This window comes from Leptopilina heterotoma, unplaced genomic scaffold (genome assembly GCF_015476425.1).
Source record: "Leptopilina heterotoma isolate Lh14 unplaced genomic scaffold, ASM1547642v1 Lhet_60, whole genome shotgun sequence".
NCBI lineage: Eukaryota > Metazoa > Arthropoda > Insecta > Hymenoptera > Figitidae > Leptopilina > Leptopilina heterotoma.
Genome location: NW_025111138.1, coordinates 1,044,353 through 1,063,638, shown reverse-complemented (window position 1 = coordinate 1,063,638; position 19,286 = coordinate 1,044,353). Strand labels below are relative to the sequence as shown.

The 19,286-nt window shown below is 20.4% G+C and overlaps 1 protein-coding gene and 1 long non-coding RNA gene across 3 annotated transcripts in view; one reads left to right on the top strand and one right to left on the bottom strand.

Moving 5' to 3' along the window:
- The window catches only part of LOC122509277, a 199,094-nt gene that overhangs the window by 35,622 nt on the left and 144,186 nt on the right, over positions 1-19,286 (top strand). For both annotated transcript variants that reach the window (XM_043623213.1, XM_043623212.1), the window contains exon 2: positions 5,641-5,777. In XM_043623213.1, the coding sequence (XP_043479148.1) occupies positions 5,641-5,777 (137 nt within the window). The remainder of the gene's footprint in view (positions 1-5,640; positions 5,778-19,286) is intronic.
- The window catches only part of LOC122509279, a 138,909-nt gene continuing 125,393 nt past the window's right edge, over positions 5,771-19,286 (bottom strand). The window contains exon 4 of the long non-coding RNA XR_006302337.1: positions 5,771-5,955. This is a non-coding gene — a long non-coding RNA (uncharacterized LOC122509279). The remainder of the gene's footprint in view (positions 5,956-19,286) is intronic.

The window sequence follows — 19,286 nt, the reverse complement described above, 5'->3', positions numbered from 1 at the left end:
CTTTTTTTTACATCGCAAAGTCAAAAATCAAAAAGAATAAATAAATGTTTTCTTATACATATTTAGAAAATTATATTGTAATTCCTTTTTCGGTTACGAAGAAAATTGATCAAAATTTTGCTACACTCTAAATAATTAAATTTTGAAAAGGTTTCAACTTAAAATCATTGAAATTTTCAACAAACAATTTTAAAAAAACATATTTTAAACAAACATATTTTTAACAAACAATTCTGTATAATTAATTCTTTTGAAAAAGTTTAATTGAATTTTTTTAAAAATTATTTCAAGTTTTTATTTTCTAATAGATATTTAATATTGAAGAATTTCCAAATAATTGAAATTTTTGTAAAATTAAATTGTAAACAAATAAATTTGAAAATTCACAAAAAGTTTTTCAAAAATTATTAAATTTAATGGATTTATAGAAGAATTTAAGTTAAAAGCACTAGAAAAAAATTTAATTTTGGAGAAGTTAAAAATTATTGCAGAAATTTAATTATTTTCAAGAGTAATAATATTCTTTGCAAAAATTAAATATTGTTCAAAAATAATAAAATTCTTCTTAGGGATTCAATTATTTTTACTAATAATAAAACTAATAGCAGAATTTCAATTATTTTTCATTAATAATACAAATTTCACAGGAATTCAATTATTAACAAATTATTTTCATAAATTATTACTCAATTATTTTCATAAATAATATTTTTTACAATAATTCAATTCAATTTAATAAATCCATAATAAAACTCCTCGCAAACTTTCAATTATTTTTAATACAATTTTAATGTAATTCCTCAAAAAAATGTAATTATTCTTAAAGTTTTATTGAAAATCAAAGAAATTCAATTATTTTAAAAATCTTTGATACAAATTATTTATTAGAATTTAAGTATTATTTTCAATACATTTTTAATTAAATTTCTTCAAAGAATTAAATTATTTTCAACAAATTTTAATGAAATTCTTTGTAACAATTCAATTTTTTTTCAAAATAATTTTTAAAAAATTCTTCGTAAAAATTTAATTAATTTCAAAAATTTGTCAAAATTCAATTATTTTCAATGTCTAATATTTCAATAAAATTTCACAAAAGAATTCAATTATTTAAAAGGAAATTTTAATAAAATTCGTCTCAAGAATTCAATTATTTTCAAAAGTAATATAATTCTTTACAAAAATGCAATTGAGGCCTTGGATCCAATAACTCGCCCGACGCTCGAAGGCACGCGCTAATACCAGTCGGGTAGCAGTGAGTGGCCCAGAGGCGCTGACTGCTCACTGACTGGCAGTTGCGCGTTCCTCCGAGCGTCGGGCGAGTTATGGGATCCAAGGCCTCAATTATGTTCAAAAATTTACAAAAAATATCGTCAAAATTTCAATTATCTTTATAAATAATAAAATTTTTCCGTGAAATTCCATTATTTTTAAAAATTTTAATTAAATTCTTAAAAGAATTTCAATTTTTTTTAAATACCTACAATTTTCATCAAATTTCTCGAATAATGAAATTATTCTTAAAAATTCTATTAAAATTTGTCAAGAGAATTCAATTATTTTCAAAAATAATATTATTCTTTGCAGAAATTCAATGTATGTTAAAAAATTAACAAAAAATCTCGTCAAAATTTCAATTATTTTTAATTATATAAATAATAAAATTTTTCTGTGAAATTCAATTATTTTCAAAAATTTTAATAAAATTCTTAACAGAATTTCAATTTTTTTTAGTACAATTTTCATTAAATTTCTCGAATAATGAAATTATTCTTAAAAATTCTATTAAAATTTGTCAAGAGAATTCAATTATTTTCAAAAGTAATATAACTCTTTGCAGAAATTTAATTATGTTCAAAAATTTACAAAAAATCTCGTCAAAATTTCAATTATCTTTATACATAACAAAATTTTTCTGGGAAATTCCATTATTTTCAGAAATTTCGATTAAATTCTTGAAAGAATTTCAATTTTTTTTAATACAATTTTCATCAAATTTCTCGAATAATGAAATTATTCTTAAAAATTCTATTAAAATTTGTCAAGAGAATTCAATTATTTAAAAATTTGTTAATAAAATTCTTTATGAGAATTAAATTTTCAGAAACATTCAGTTATTCAATAAATTATTTACTTTTGTATTTAAATAATGGAATTCTCGTAGAATTTTCTGATAAAAATTGATTTAAAAATGAATTTCAGTTACAATTTTAGATTATAATTGAATTTTTGAAATATGTAATTGAATTTTGAAATCAATGTCGTTTTAAAAGTTTAATTGATTTTCTTTTATATTATTTGAAGATTTTATTTTCTAATATGCATTTAAAGAATTTAAAAATAATTGAAATTGAATGTTGTAAACAAATGGATTTGATAATTGACAAATTACTTTTTCGAAAATTATTAAAAATAATAATTTTATATAACGAAGAATATTATATATTATAATATTTGTGCAATGAAAATATTTTTTTTCAGTGATTCTAGAAGCAAAAGGTAAACACCAAAATTTTGTACCGACATTCAGTTATTATTTCTAATTAAAACAAAGAGAGGCAATTTATTTGTTAATTAAAATGGAAGATTTGGATAAAATAATACTAATTAAATTACTATCGAATAATAATAATTAACCTATTATCAAATAATAATAATTAACCTATTATCAAACAATAATTACACAATTATCAAATAATAATAATTGAATAATTATCAAGTTAATAATAATTAAACTATTATTAAATAATAATAATAATTGAACTATTATCAAATAATAATAATAATAATTCAATTACTATTAAATAAAAGTAATTTAGCTACATTTATTTAAATCAAATACTAATTTCGCTACATCTATAAATCAAATAATCCTTAATTAGATATCATTCTACAATAAATAATTATTTATATACGGACATGAATCTCTATATTATATTAAAGCAAATATTAGACAATAATTTGGCCACTATTTGCCTGTGCTATGACTGTTGATCGATTACGTCCCAAGGGCTGGCTTTAACTTAAAGTTCCAGTCAATCACCATCGATCCCAAGACACGTGTAAGTGAACTGAAGTGAACAAGACAGTATAATATAATAATTTATTCAATTATCAAGACAAATGACCCAAATAGTGTGTATGGCTTATTGAAAAGAGCAAGAAAAACTTTATCCAACAACTAAGGCGCACTCGAAGTCAAAAGTCTTTTTTTTACCTACAAATAAAAAAAAAACTAAACTTCTATTCTTTTTCTGTATTGTTTTTTAATACAGTTCGTAAATAAAATCCCCCCGCCAAATAAAAATAACAATAAAAATATAATAAAGACAATCCATAATAGAAATTATAAATACTTCCGTACTTCTGTCACTCACAGTGTGATAATACAACAAAATTTATTATTAACCCGAAAAAATACAATTCGAATAAAATATCTCTTTAATAGTACTTGTATTGTATATTATTGAATAAAAGAAAATGAATACAATTCCATTAGTTGAAATTGAATAAGAGAATTATGTCTGTGAAAATTGTCAATATATAATATTAAGTGGATATTTGTTTTTCTCTTATATATATATTTTTTAATAAAATGGAAAAGTTAATCAAATCGATAATTTTATGAAAAAAATGGGCAAATTATACTGGCTAATATTATACGTCTTGGAACATGAAGATTGATTACAAGCTTGTTTCCAGAGCCCTTCGATCTGAGTTTCTAAGCCGTAATCAATTGCGTGTTAGTGTCTTAATTAATGCAATTATATAGTCAGGACAATTTAGTTGTCTATATAAATATTAAATTTTTTTTTTTACTTTTTTATCACGAAAAACGAAAATATTATTTTGAAGAGAATTTTTCTATTCCCCTAATTATCAAATTATGATTTGTTTTCATTTCATTTAACAATTTATTTCGCTTATTTAATAACATTAATAATTTTATTACTAATTATTATTATTATTATTATTATTAATTTATTTTATTACTAATTTTTATTTAATAACATTTCCAATCAATTTTTATTTCTTAATTATTGAATTGTAATTTTTGTCCACTTAATTTCTTATTTTATTATTTATTATTATTTATTTTCTTCATTATTGGTTTATTATTTTTAATATTCCTAGTGTCTTTAAATATTTTTTTTCTAATTTTTTAATTCATTGTTAACTATTAATTAGAGAATATTAATTTTAACTAAAGTATAAAAAGTTTTTCAAATAAAATAATAAAATAATTATATTAATATTAAGAAAAAAATAAAATAAAATAAATAAAATAAAAAGTTTTTGAAATAAAATAATAAAATAATTATATTAATATTAAGAAAAAAATAATAAAAACAAATTTTTTCGAATTATCAATTCATAAAAAAAAAATTTCTCCCCAAAAAATTAAATTTTACTAATAAATAATAATTTCTACTAATTCATTAGTAAATTTTACTAATTAATAATAATTTCTACTAATTTATTAGTAAATTTTACTAATAAACAGTAATTTCTACTAATTTATTAGTAAATTTTTCTAATTCAAAATTAGAGAATGCATAATATAAAATATTTTGTAATTTTGTAATATATTTTGTTAATAAATTTTTGGAGTTAGAAAAAGTTTTGAAATTAAGAAAATATTTTTTTTTCAATTTAAGTAAATTTTTTCTTCGACTATTTTTAAATATAAACTCGAAAAATATTTAAGAAAATATTCACTCTATAGGACTGAAATTTTGTTATTAATTATTATTTTTAATATTATAGTCTTTATATTTTTTTTCTCTTATTTATTATTGTTTTTCTTATCTATTACACAGGGAAAAATCTCCCATTTATTTTATTTGTTATTTTAAATTTAATGTTCTTTTCTCATTATTTTATTCCTTATTTTATTCATTTTATTTTTCATTATAATCAGTATTTTATTATTCAAAATATTTTCTCTTTTATTTAATATTGTATTCATTACTTTCCTTGAGATTTTTTTTCTCCTTTTCTTTTATTTATTATATTACTCATTAGTTTATTTTTCTTCATATTATTTTCTATATTTTTTTTTATTAATTTTCCGTCTATTTTTCTATTCTATTATTTTGTTTATTACTTCTATTCATCTATTAAATTCCTTTTTTCAATTAACAAAAAAATTATTTTCTCTTCAGAATCTGATTTAATTTTCCCTTATTTTTGCTATTTAAAATTTTTTATTTGATTTTGTTATTTAAATTTAAATTTCCAATTTTTGACACTGGAATAAAAAGTGTGGGAGGAATTATCATACGAACAAATTCTCGCTAGTGTAAAATAAAAAAATATTCCCTCCTCCAATTAACAAAAAAATGTTTTTAAAAAATTATTTTCTCCTCACTGACAATTATTTTTTTCCCCTAAAAAAATATAAAAGAAAAACGGATACTTCGTTAGTGAATGAATGAATGGGAGAAAAAAAATATATTTTCCGTTAATTAAATTTCTCAGTTTTCAATTTTTTTTCCATCTTTTTTTCTTTTAACGACAGAACGGATAAGAACTGAGGAAATTAGTTAAATCCACGAAAGAGTTAACGAAAGCGCAAAAATTAGTAATTAAGTAAAGTATATAAAAAAAAGAAAAAGAAAAAATTGTACTTGCTTTAAGGTGCTGGGAGGAATAGGACGCAGGATGTCAAGTGGCGACAAGGCCAATCCAAGCCTAACGATCGACCGTGCCGCCTTTTTGCTTCTGCTGGTGAAGAGAGCTTTCAAAAAGAAGAAGCAGCAACGCAAGGAAAACAGGTGAGTTTCCTCATTTTCGTTGACGTTTGTTTATTTTTTTTTCCTTTTCTTCTTTCCTTCTCCAAAAAAAATGGGACGTTGACTTTTCAAGTGGGAGGAAACTTTTTTTTCTCATATTATATAGAAACACACTATTAAATCCAAATAGTTGCTCTTTTAGTTGCTTTCTTCAAGAAATCTATAACAGAACAGAGTAAATATAACTTAGAAACTGGTAGGAGAAGTTTATCTTGAAAATTGCATGTCACCTGTTATAACGTCACTTTTCTCAAAAATGTCACACACTCGAAGTGTACATTTGAAAAATAGTTAAAAGTTTGCGACAAAAAAAGAGCAAATAACAAACAAAGAAAATTTGATACAATTTTTTTTTGTAATGTAATTTTTGTCTAAGATCAAATATTTTTAGAAAATTATTTATTTATTTATTTATTACAAGTTTTAATTATTTATTATAAGATAATTATTTATTATAAGTTATTCAGTAGTGTAAATAAATAATTTCGCAAAAAATAATAATTTTGTCTGCAAAACAAAATATAAAGACAAAAAAAATAGAAACAAATATAAATAACTTTTTATTTCTATATTTATTTTAATAGGTAGATAAAAATGTAAATAAAAAGTATTTATCTAGACAGAAATTAAATTTTTCAGAAAAATAAAACAATTAAAAATGAGACTAAAAAATTATTTTCTACAAGACTTTTTACTAAATTTTTCCTGCTAAACAAACTAAAAATACGATTCTTCCTCTATGAGGAAGCAAAACAGAAATAAAAACAAATAAAAGCCAATAAAAACAAATAAAAGCCAATAAAAACAAATAAAAATAACTAAAAACAATTAAAAATAAATAAAAATGAGTAAAATTAAATAAGAATAAAAAAAACTAAAATAAATATAGAAATAAAAAGTATTTATTTAAACAAAAATTAAATTTTTCAGAAATAAAATAGTAAGAGACTGAAAAATCACTTTTTATAAAAGTTTTTATTCAGACAAAATTTGTTCTGCAAAAAAAAATAAATAAAATTAAAAAAAAAACAGAAATAAAAACAAATACAATTAAATAAAGACAAAAATACAAAAAAAATACAATTCTTCCTCTACGAGGAAGCAAAACAGAAATAAAAACAAATAAAATGAATGAAAATAAATAAAAACATATAAAAACAAATAACAGCCAAAAAAAAGCAAATAAAAATAAATAAAAATGAGTAAAATAATTAATAAAAATAATTAAAAAAATAATTAAAAAATTTAAATAAATATAGAAATAAAGAGTATTTATTTAAACAAAAATTAAATTGTTCAGAAATAAAACAATGAAGAATCAAACTAAAAATCTATTTTCTACAAAAGTTTTTATTTAGACAAAATTTGTTTTGCAAAAAAAAATAAAAAAACAAATAAAAACAAATAAACAAATGCATTTCAATACAATTAAATAAAGACAAAAATACAAAAAAAAATACAATTCTTTCTCTATAAGGAAGCAAAACAGAAATAAAAACAAATAAAATAAATGAATAGAAATAAAAACATATAAAAATAAATTAAATTAAATAAAGACAAAAAATACTAAAATAAATATAGAAATAAAACGAATTTATTTAAACAAAAATTAAATTTTTCAGAAATAAAACAGTGAAGAATGAGACTGAAAAATTACTTTTTACAAAAGTTTTTATTTAGACAAGATTTGTTCTGCAAAAAAAAAAAAAATAAATAAATAAATAAACAGAAATAAAAACAAGTAAAAACATATAAAAATAAATAAAATCAAATAAAGACAAATAAAAATAAAAAAATAAAATAAATATAGAAATAAAAAGTATTTATTCAAACAAAAATTAAATTTTTCAGAAATAAAACAGTGAAGAATAAAAAACTAAAAATCAAGTTTCAACAAAAGATTTTTTCCTCATTCACTTATTTCTTTGTTTCTTAAATAATAAATTTGCAACATTTGTCAGAGAAAGTTTCTTTGCACATGAAATGAATGCACAAAGTTTATGCCTGATTATAAGTGGATTGGTTACTGAAACCCTTCAATTCACTCTCCACACATTGATAAACTAGACGTGATGAAAATGTATTTATAGTCAGTGATGTGTTATTTTGAACCTCCTCATTTATTACGAATCTTCATTCAAGCCTGATTGGCAATTACTCATTGAATATTGATAAAATTCTTTTTATATTAATGGTCCAAAAAAAATGAAAAAAAAAATAATTCTAAATAAATTTTTTTCAAAAACAAAATTAATTCAAAAAAATTTATTTCTCAATTTATTAATTCATTGTTTAATCAGTGACAGAATAGTTTAAAAATATTAAAGTATATTAATCAGATAATATTGAATATTAATTTTAACTAAAATATAAAAAAATTTCAAACATATTTATTTTTTTCTTTCATTTAAAAATTGAGAAAATATTTTTTTTAATTTAAGTAAATTTTTTCTACGAATATTTTTAAATATAAAATTGAAAAATATTCAAGAATGCAATCTACTCTGGAGTAATGTAAACAAAAGTAAATAATAAGAATGAAAGCACTCTATAAGACTGAAATTTTGTTATTATATGATACACACACGTGAAACTGATTTTAGCTTCATGCAAAATTAGCTAAAGTTTTGTAATTGAGATATTATAATTTTCGGTCGTGACTTGACTTAAGAGTAAAAGCACACGAAACACACTCGAGCACTTTCATTTCTGACGGGATTTATATTTTGAAAAGTTGAAAATAATGAGAAAACTTTGTTACCGATTTTTTTCTCATATCATAAAAAAAAAAACAAAAAATATTCGATTATAGAAAAAATCGAAAAGAAAATTTACTGATGTAAAATTATAAATAAATAAATTAATAAATTGAATAAATAAATAAATGTTATAATTTTCCAAATTCGTAAATATTTAAAAAAAATAAACCAAAAAACGTTTTTCTTTATTATAGCTTTAAAATAAATTACTGATTAAATTAAAAATTGCTAATTATTCTTAATCATTCTTAAAGTCTTGACAAAAAATAGACAGAGGTTTTAAAAGCGATTAATTCTAAAAGTTCCTCTCAGTTCCTCTCTAAAAGTGACTATAACAAAAAAAGAAAATAAACTTTATTGGAGAAAAATAAGAAATGTAAGGGAAAAAAACAAATAAATGATTTTTTGGTTTTTAGAAAACAAAAGAATTTGTTTTCTAAAAGTATAAATAAGTGCAGACAGAAATATCATTATTTCTCCTGTCGCAACTTGAACTTTTTTTTATTTCTCACGTAAATCTGTCCAAGTTTTTAAGTAAAGTAAATTATGTTCACAATATTTTACGAGACTTTAAAAATAGTTTGTCGCATGAAAAGACTGTCGTTAATGGAATCGTTAGCTTTTTTTATGAACCATAATTCAATACTCATTTTATATATATATATATATATATATATATATACATATATATATATATGTACATACATATATTTCAAAATTTATCTTAAAAACATTTTTCAAAATATAATTTTCAAATATTTTTTTCATATTCACAATATTTTAAATATTTGTTCAAAATTTTCCATATTTGAAATATTTTTTCAATATTTACAATATTTTAAAAACTTTTTTCAATATTTACAATTTTTCAATATTTACAATTTTTCAATATTTTTAATATTTTTTCAATATTTACAGCATTTTAAATATTTACAATATTTTAAAATAATTTAAACACTTTAAAACATATTTTAAATAATTACAATATTTTCAAACACTTTTTAATTTTTTTGAATGTTTTTTCTTATAAGAAACAAACTCTCGAATAATAAACACCTCTAATTACAAAACAACGAGAATAATAGTCAAAACACAAAAATCAACAAAAACTTGGAAAAAATAATTAACTTAACTTTAATTACATAATTGGACACTTTTCTTCTTTTTTTTCTTCTTCTTCTTCTTCTTCATCTTCTTTTCCAGAGGGGAAAAAAAAGATTTAAAATACCCGATTTAAAAAGACGGTAAATGAAGTTAAATTGACACTCACTATCGTGTTCAGTGAAAATGAAAGGTGTGCGAAAGACAAAAGGAAAAGAAAATGTAGACACCCTTTGAGAATTACGTTCTATTACAGTGTAACTTCGTTGAAAACAAGTCCACCTTTCCATGCATCTTAATCTGGTAACTTTTTTCTACCCTTTTTGTATTCACGTCAAAGTACAAATTAATTTAAAATAATAAAAAATTATGGCTCAACGTTGCTCTTGGAATTAAATGTCATGTCCAAAATTTATAGATTAATTCGCGACTTGAGGGAAGAGTTTGAAACAAAAAAATTTTATACAAAAACCACCATGGTGTTTTCTAGAATTACTTTCAAAATTACAAATTACTGCATTTATAATTTTCTTGTTTATAAATTTTATTTATAATTTATTTAATTTTTATTTTTTTATAAATTTTATTTATAATTTATTTAATTTTTATTGTTTATAAATTTTTTGTTTTATTGTTGTTTATTACAATAAAACTGACAAAAAAGTAGAATTATATTATTAATAATTAATATGAAACAGAAACAGAAAACAAAATTTTATCAATTCAATTTAATTGACTTAAATAAAAATTATTTGAAATTTCGAATAAATATTTATATAATAAACAATCGTTTATTTGAAACAAATAAATTTTCTATTCAGTAAAATTTAGGTATTTGATTTAAATAACCATTTATTAAATGAATAAATTTTCAAATAGACAAGTAATATTTGAATCAATAATTAAATTTTTTCCCGAAAATAATAAAAAAAAGTAATAAAAAAATCATTATTAAAAAAAAATTTTTTTCTAAGTGAATAACAAGAAATAAGTAAAAAAAAATTTTTTTAATTTAATAAAAGAATAGAATAAATAAAAGATTAATAATCAAAGATAATTTGTCAAAAATTGAAAATATCTACGAAATGAAGATCAAGTTATTTAATATTTCAGAATTTAATAATTCAAAGTTAGTGACATAAGTAGTCACATAAAAAAAGTTTTCTTCAGTTCTCAATGACAAATGAGAAAACGACTTGTTTCTCTCTCAAAACAATAGTAAACGTTAATTATAGCTCGAAAATATGTTTTTTTATTACAAAAATAATATTTAATGCGTCAATACTTTCTTGTCGAGTGTTTATAAATGCTTTTATTCAACTTTTTTTATTCAGAAAAAGAAAAAATATACTGAATGGAAAAATGTACATAAAGTTTATTATTATTATTATTATTATTATTATTAATAAATATTAATAAGCTATTATATTAATAATAGGAAACAGAAATAGAAAGACCCTGAAAATTTTAGAATATAATAAATAATTTTTTATTAATGTTATTACCAATTTAGTTTTTTTGTAGTCTTATAAAAAAAAAATTTTTTCTCGAAATCCCATAGTTGACCGATTTTGAAATACCAAAATAACACAATTTGTTATTAACATTTTATAAACAAATTATATAAAAAACTATTAAAAATAATTGTTTTTAAAAATAAAAATTATTTTTAAATACTTTTGATACAAAAAAACACATTTTTGGTATTTTAAAATCGATCAACTGGATTTCGAGAAAAAATGTTTTTTATTTAAGACTACAAAAAAACTAAATTGTTAATAACATTAACAAACAATTTTTTTTTCTCACGTAACTTATTTTTTTTTAGTGCGAAACCCAGAAACAGAAAATTTTAAAGGAACAATTGAAAGATTGCGCACACTTTATTGGAGGAATAATTTCTATTGTAAATTTTCTAAGTTACATAAGATAGAATCTAATGAGCTAACGTTGTGCAATGCATTTTTATGAGATTTAAAATAGCAAGGGATGAAGGAGAGTCCTGGCAATGTTTGAGAAGAAGAAGAGAGGTCGACCCAACTGATTATACAGGTTTTCGCACTCGAAGGGGCTTGTACTCGGAATAAATTGAGGCTTGTAGGTCACGAAGGAATTAAATGATACATGAAGTAATTAAGTAATGAGAATTTTTATCGTGTCTTCTATCAGCACATTTTTTTAATCACTACATATATGAGCAATAATATAAATAGTAGAAAAATATCTCAGCATTTTTTTTTTATAATTTTTTTTTTATTTCTTTAAAATTATTTAAAAATACGGACTTTACGGACCAAAAATTAAAAATTACGGACTATTTTAAGAATTATTTTTAAGAATTTAAAACTAATATTCTTCGATTATTTTTTTAAATTTTCGAAAAAGGTCTTTGACAATTTTCAAATTCATATCTTTACAATAATAAATTTTACGAAATTTCAATTATTCGTAAATTCTTTAATTAAATAAATATTAGAAAATAGAAAGTAAAAATAATATTAAAAAAAATCAATTAAACTTTTGCAAAAAAATTAATTACAAAATTCAATTATTTTTTTAAAATTCACGCTCTATTGCATTTAATATTCAATTATTATCTAAAATTTTAACTGAAATTCTATTTTATGAAATGAAAATCAATTTTTATTAGAAAATTCTACTAGAATTGAATTATATAAAATTATAAATACAAATAAATAATTTATTGAATAATTGAACGTTTCTTAAAATTCAATTCCCATAAAAAATCGTTATCAACAAATTTTCAAATAATTAAATTCTGTCGAGGAATTTTATTAAAATTTTCAAAAATAATTCAATTCTTGTAGAAAAATTAACAGGAATTAAATTATTTTTAAAAATTTTAATAAAATTCTTGGCATAAATTAAAAAATAATAATATTCTTAGCAGATATTCAATTACTTTTAGAAATTTTAATAAAATTTTTCTTAAGAATTTAAATATTTTCGTAAAATAATAAAAATCTTTGCAGAGATTCGATTATTTTCAAAAATATCAGAATTTTAGCAGAAATTCAAACATTTGAAAAAGTTTTGATAAAACTTTTTTTTGGTAGAAATTCAATTATTTTTAAGACAATTTTAAAAAAAAATGTCTCGATTAAATTCAAGTATTTTTAAAATTTTAATGAAATTCTTTGAAAGAATTCAATTATTATAATCTAAGATTTTAACTGAAATCTATTTTTAAATCAATGTTTATGAGAAAATTCTACCAGAATTCAATTATTTAAATACAGAAATAAATAATTTATTGAATAATTGAATGTTTCTTGGAATTCAATTCCTATTAAAAATTTTATCAACAAATTTTTAAATAATTAAATTCTTTCGACGAATTTTAATAAAATTTTTAAGAATTTTTTAGAGGAATTCGATTAAAATTAAATTAAATTAAATTCTTTGGACGAATTTTAATAAAATTTTTAAGAATTTTTTAGAGGAATTCGATTAAAATTAAATTAAATTCTTTGGACGAATTTTAATAAATTTTTTAAGAATTTTTTTGAGGAATTCGATTAAAATTCTATTGAAAATAATTGAATTCCTAAAAATAATTTTATTATTTACGAAAATAATTGAATCCCCGTAAAAATTTTATTATTTATAAAAATATTTGAACGATTGCAAAGAAATTTATAAAAAAAATTTGTTATTAATGAAATTCTTGTGAAATTTTTATTATTTTTTGAAAATAATTTAAAGTTTTGTAGAATTTTATTACATTTTTTTTAAATAATTAAATTCTTTTTGGTAAATTTTATGAAAATAATAGATATTGAACGATATTTAATTTTTGCGAAGAATATTATTACTTATTTTGAAAATAATTGAAATTTTGCAATGGATTTTATTAAAATTTTTGAAATTAATTGAATTTTGTCGAAGAATTTTGCTATTTATTTATAAAGATAATTGAGATGTTGAACATTTTTTTTTTTTAGATTTGTTGAAAATAATTGAATTTTGGAGAAGAATTTTAATATTTCTAAAGATAATTGAAGTTTTGACGAGAATTGTTAAAAATTTTTGAACATAATTGAATTTCTGCGAAGAATTTTATTACTTTTGAAAATAATTGAAATTTTTCAATGGATTTCATTAAAATTTTTTTGAAAATAATTGAATTTTATTACTTTAGAAAATAATTGAAATTTTGCAATGAATTTTAATAAAATTTTTGAAAATAATTGAATTTTGTCGAAGAATTTTGCTATTTATTTATAAAGATAATTGAAATGTTGACAATGTTCTTTTAAAAAATTTTTTGAAAATAATTGAATTCCGGAGAAGAATTTTAATATTTCTAAAGATAATTGAACTTTTGATGAGAATTTAAACAAATTTTTGAACATAATTGAATTTTTGCGAAGAATTTTATTACTTTTGAAAATATTTGAATTTCTGCAATCATTTGTAATTTCTCTAAAATTCTCAAAATTATATCGTACAATTTACGAAATTTTCATCCTTTTTGAATGAAATTACGGACTTTACGGACCTTTTTTTTTTTTTTTTAAAAACGGACTTTTACGGACTTGAAGCAAAGTTACGGACTTTTTCAGGATTTGCGGACCTACTTCGAGCCCTGAATATTGTAATATTTTTTTTACTAAACATTTAAGAACCAGTTGGAAATTTGAAAAAAAAATTTATTATTATTACTATTTATATGTAAACGTGCGTGATTTTACCATTTTTGCGATGAAATGTCGAAAGATTTATAAAAAGAGCGAATTGCTGAAAGCAATTTCTATATGAGGACGTGCTAAAAGAATAAATAGGAATAGTGTAGTTATGAATATTTATGCGAAAATCTGCTTTTTGCTTCCGCAATAAATTCAATGTCGTCAGCTAAATGTTGTAGATAAAATACACAAAAGTGATCGTTTCGCTTAGCCTCGTCAGCGTTGTTAGTGGAAAACTTTATATATTACAAATTTTCCCCGTTAATAAATTCACTCCTTGATCCAATATAAACAGAAAAACAAAGAGTATTTAATTAAATTCAAATAAAAAAAATTGCAACACTTGTCAACAATTTTTTAAATATCCTGTTTGTGATTCTTTTTTGTTTACAATTTTTTTTTTTAATAATTACTAGTCATAAATTAATAATTGCTAAAATATAATTTTACATCTTTTTTTAATATTTCCTCCCTTTTTCTTTTTGTACAAAAATATTATTTTTCGGTCCAACAAGCAAAAAGTATGTAAACGGATGGTTAAAAATTCCAACCATAAAAAAAATAATTTTTTTTTTTTTTTGAAATTTCGATGAAAGACAAAAATGTTGCGCAATCGTGTAGAATAAATAAAACATTCACGATGACATTTTTTTTTCTCGACTATATTAAGCTCGGAGGCTGACATTATTTCTGCTGACATAATAACAATAATAATAATAATAATAATATACCGGAAGCTTAAACTTGGAAAATGTTCACATATGTGTAACGCACTGAGGAATACAAACTGTGAGCAACTGCCCTTTCTTGATTGCTTATTTCTCCGACAAATAGTACAAATTTACATATTATTTCGCTACGCCAACCGGGTCTAGTGGTCTAGAACATTTCCCAGAACGAATAATTGAGTCAAGAGAATTCACGGAACTCAGTGTTATATATTTTACATGCACACATATTTATAAAAGCACATACAATTTTGTCTCTGTATATTTAATATAAATATAAATATTCCTGCACACACTCTCCCCCTTCTCTCTCTTTTTTTATATGGGTGATTCGTCTGATTTTCTAAAAGTGACATTTTTGATGTCTCGATTAATTTTACAAAATCTACTCTCTAACAATTAATTATCAATTTCCATAGTAAAAATTAATTGAATTAAATAATTTTTAAATAACTTTTCCTCTATAGTTTTTCTAAGGCTATAAAATTGAGACGAAAAAAGAATCAAAAATATTGCTTCGCAACATTCATTTTTCGTCTCAATTTGATATATTCTTAATAAAACTCTGCATTTATATAGAACATAGAAACGATAAAAATAATTCAAAATACAAGAATAGGGAAAAAAAAGGAATTGAAAAAAAAAATCTGAATTAAAAAAGAAAATACATCGAATAATGGTGTAGTAGGTAGAGGTACTTTTGTGCAAATGCCAAAAAGTTTTGGATTGAAAGACAGACACACAAACAACAATACAGATTACTGTGGGGGCGATGAGGAAAGGGGGGAAGGGGCTGGGAGGGAGGGGGGGGGTGAAATTCTACTCGAATAAAACGAAATTTCTCACTCTCAGCAGAATTAAATTTCATTTCAAACTCTCAAAACGGAATTTGTGGAGTTGATGATATAAATAAACTATTATCTTTTAATTAATTAATTATCACTTTCCTCTTCTTTTTTCTCTTCCGTTTCGAATTTCAAGAGTGGTAAATTACACACTCTATTGAATTAAAACAAATAAATACCATTATATTAAATCAATCTTCACTATCCAAGCAAAAACCAGGTATTATAACTGAAAAGTACTGCGAAATGAATTTTCAATAAAAAGAAGTGTTTGAAAACATTAAAAAAAAAAAATTAAATTATTAAAGAAAAAAATATTTTCTTTAAATATAATCAAAATTAAATATATTTAATCTTTTTCAAAAAAGAAACTTGTCAAAAACTGGGAATTAGGCAGTTTTAGACAAACTCCAAAGCAAAAAAAAAAAAAAAATTCATGAAGTCGACGCTAAATTTTAAAATAATGTATTAGTGAATTGTTTATTTTTTGTTTAAAAAAATGTTTCTTTTTCATTTAAAAATGAATTTTCTGAAACGCCCACAATTTACTTTTTTTCCCCCAAAAACTACCCAATGGTCAATTTTCGATAATAACTTTAAAGCCAAAATACTTTAAGAAGACCACGCTAAATTTAAAAAAAATATATTAACGAATTGTTTATTCAATGATGCAGAATAGAAAAAGAAATGTTTACCACTTTTGGAAATTGTTTTTATTATTTTTTTTTGTTAAAAAAGAATAGAAATTTTGATACTGATTAAAAAAATGAAAGAATCGTTTATATTTCGAAACCAAGCAGCGGAAAGGACTATATGCTTTTTTAATCTCATCTTCATTAACTGCAGAATAACTGCAATTTTCTTTTCCCGAGGGGAAAATTATTCAGAGAGAAGGAAGAGTCTTCGAGGGTCTTCTATGTATTTATATATATAAAAAATACATAGAGATTCTATTTAAATGAATATCTATACAACACTCGTATAATATGTTTGATAGCATCAGAGATAAATCGACTATAATAGAAGCACACGATTCTCAAAAGTATACAGACTACTATATTATTTTTATGTAGTATGATAGTACATTATTTATGAACTAATTTTTGTTTTTTCCCAATTTATTTTTATTTAAAATGAAAATTAATGAAAATTAACTATATGGATAATTTTTATTTCTCAATAAAAATATTGTTTACAAACTCATTTTTTTCTTTTGGGAAGAAAAACATTAGATATTCCCGTTTCTTAATATTTTTGTAGAAAATTCTCAATTTTTATAAGGAAATAATTTGAATCAATTCTATTTTTTAATTTCAATTGTTTTAATAAAATTCAAAGTTTTTTAAAAATAAAGAATAAAAAATGTTTATAAATTATATTTGTCAATTAGAAAATTTAATTGAAAATGAAACTGAAAATTTTTTAATTTTTTTTTTTTTTTTTTTTTGTTCTGTTAAATTTATTTACCAATATCTTTAATTGCAAAATTATTCGAAAACAATAATTTCTTTTTAAATATTTTAAATAATTAATTATTATTTTTCCATAGGAATTAACATTTTCAAAATTTTCAAGTTCAAACGTTTTTGAAATTAATCAACTTTAAAAATATTGTTATAAAACATAAAGAAAACATAAAGAAATTTCTTCATGCTTTATAATAATTAAAGAGGATCGAATGTTAAAATCATTATTTTATATTATAAGAATATTGTTACTGTACTTTCTTAAAAAAATATTTTCATATTCTGCTCTTGTCTAAAATTTAAACTAAAATTTATTTTCAAATCAATTTTTATTTGAAAATTCTACGAGAATTCAATTATTTTAATACAAAAGTAAATTATTTATTGAATAATTGAATGTTTCTGAAAATTTAATTCTTACAAAGAATTTTATTAACAGAATTTAAGAAATTTTAAGAATTTGATTAAATAATTGAATTCTTTTGACGAATTTTAATAAAATTTTTTAGAATAGTTTCATTTTTCAAGGAATTTTATTAAAATTGTATTAAGAATAATTGAAATTCTGCGATGAGTTTTATTATTTTCGAAAATAATTGAATTATTGAAAAGAAACTTATGAAAAATTTGTAAATATTTGAGGACAATTTTATTAAAATTGTTTTTGAAATAATTGAATTCTTTTGGGTAATTTTATTAAAATTTAAAATAGTAGCTATTGAAAATCCATTGAAATGAGGAAAATTTTTGAAAATAATTTAAATTTTGACAAGAATTTTATTAAAAATTTTGAAAATAATTGAATTTTGAAGAAGAATTTTCTTATTCATAAAGATAATAATTGGGATTTTGTCGAGATTTTCAAGTAAATTTTAAACATAATTAAATTTTGTGATAAGAATTCTATTACTTTTGAAAATAATTAAATTTCTGCGCAATCATTTGTAACTTCTTCAAAATTCAATTTTTTTAAGTGTTTTTAACTAAAATTCTTCTATAAATCCATTATTTTTAATAATTAGTTAAATATATATTGACAAATTTAACTAATTTTAGAAGATTTTGAATTATTAAATTTTGTCACAAATATAAGTTCATTAAAATTTATATTTAAATTTATTCAACATTGAAATTTTATATAATTATAAATTGAAACTGTTTGAATAAGTTCATTTATTATTTTAAAAATTGTAAACGAAACTCTTTTAAATTTGAATTAATTTTGAAATATTTAAGTAAAATTATTCATTAAATAATTTATTATTTATTTTATGATAGTTGTTCAAGATTTAACACTGTTTTCCTAAAAATGTCAAAATGATCCACAATTGGATCAAAATCAAAATCAAATCTAAAAATTGAGATCAAATTCTGATTTGATCCACTTTTTGAGATCAATTATAATCAACTTTCAATTTAAATGCAGAAATGAGCTTCGTTGAAATTTTCCTCACACCTAGAGAAATGATTTATTTGAATTAAATAAAATTTATTTCAAACAAATAAAAAAGGATATTTGTCACAGAACCAACTAAACTTTTATTTAGCTCAAATAATATTTTTTATTTGAATTAATATATTTCGTTTAAATATCCATTTTTATTTAAATGAAAAAAATTTTATATTTTCTTTAAATATATTTTATATTTAGAACAAATAAAAAACACTTTTCATTTTAATAAATCCTGTAAGCATTCTAAAATATTAAAATTCACTTATAACCTTCAAATAAATTTAACAATCACAATCACTAATGGAACTTTTAATATTCATTAAAATAAATGTTTATTTTTATAAGAATATTTGTTAAATAAAGTCAGGTTTTTTTATTGTTAGTCATTTTACTTTACTTTTTCACTTCATATGTAAAAGTCCACTGTCAC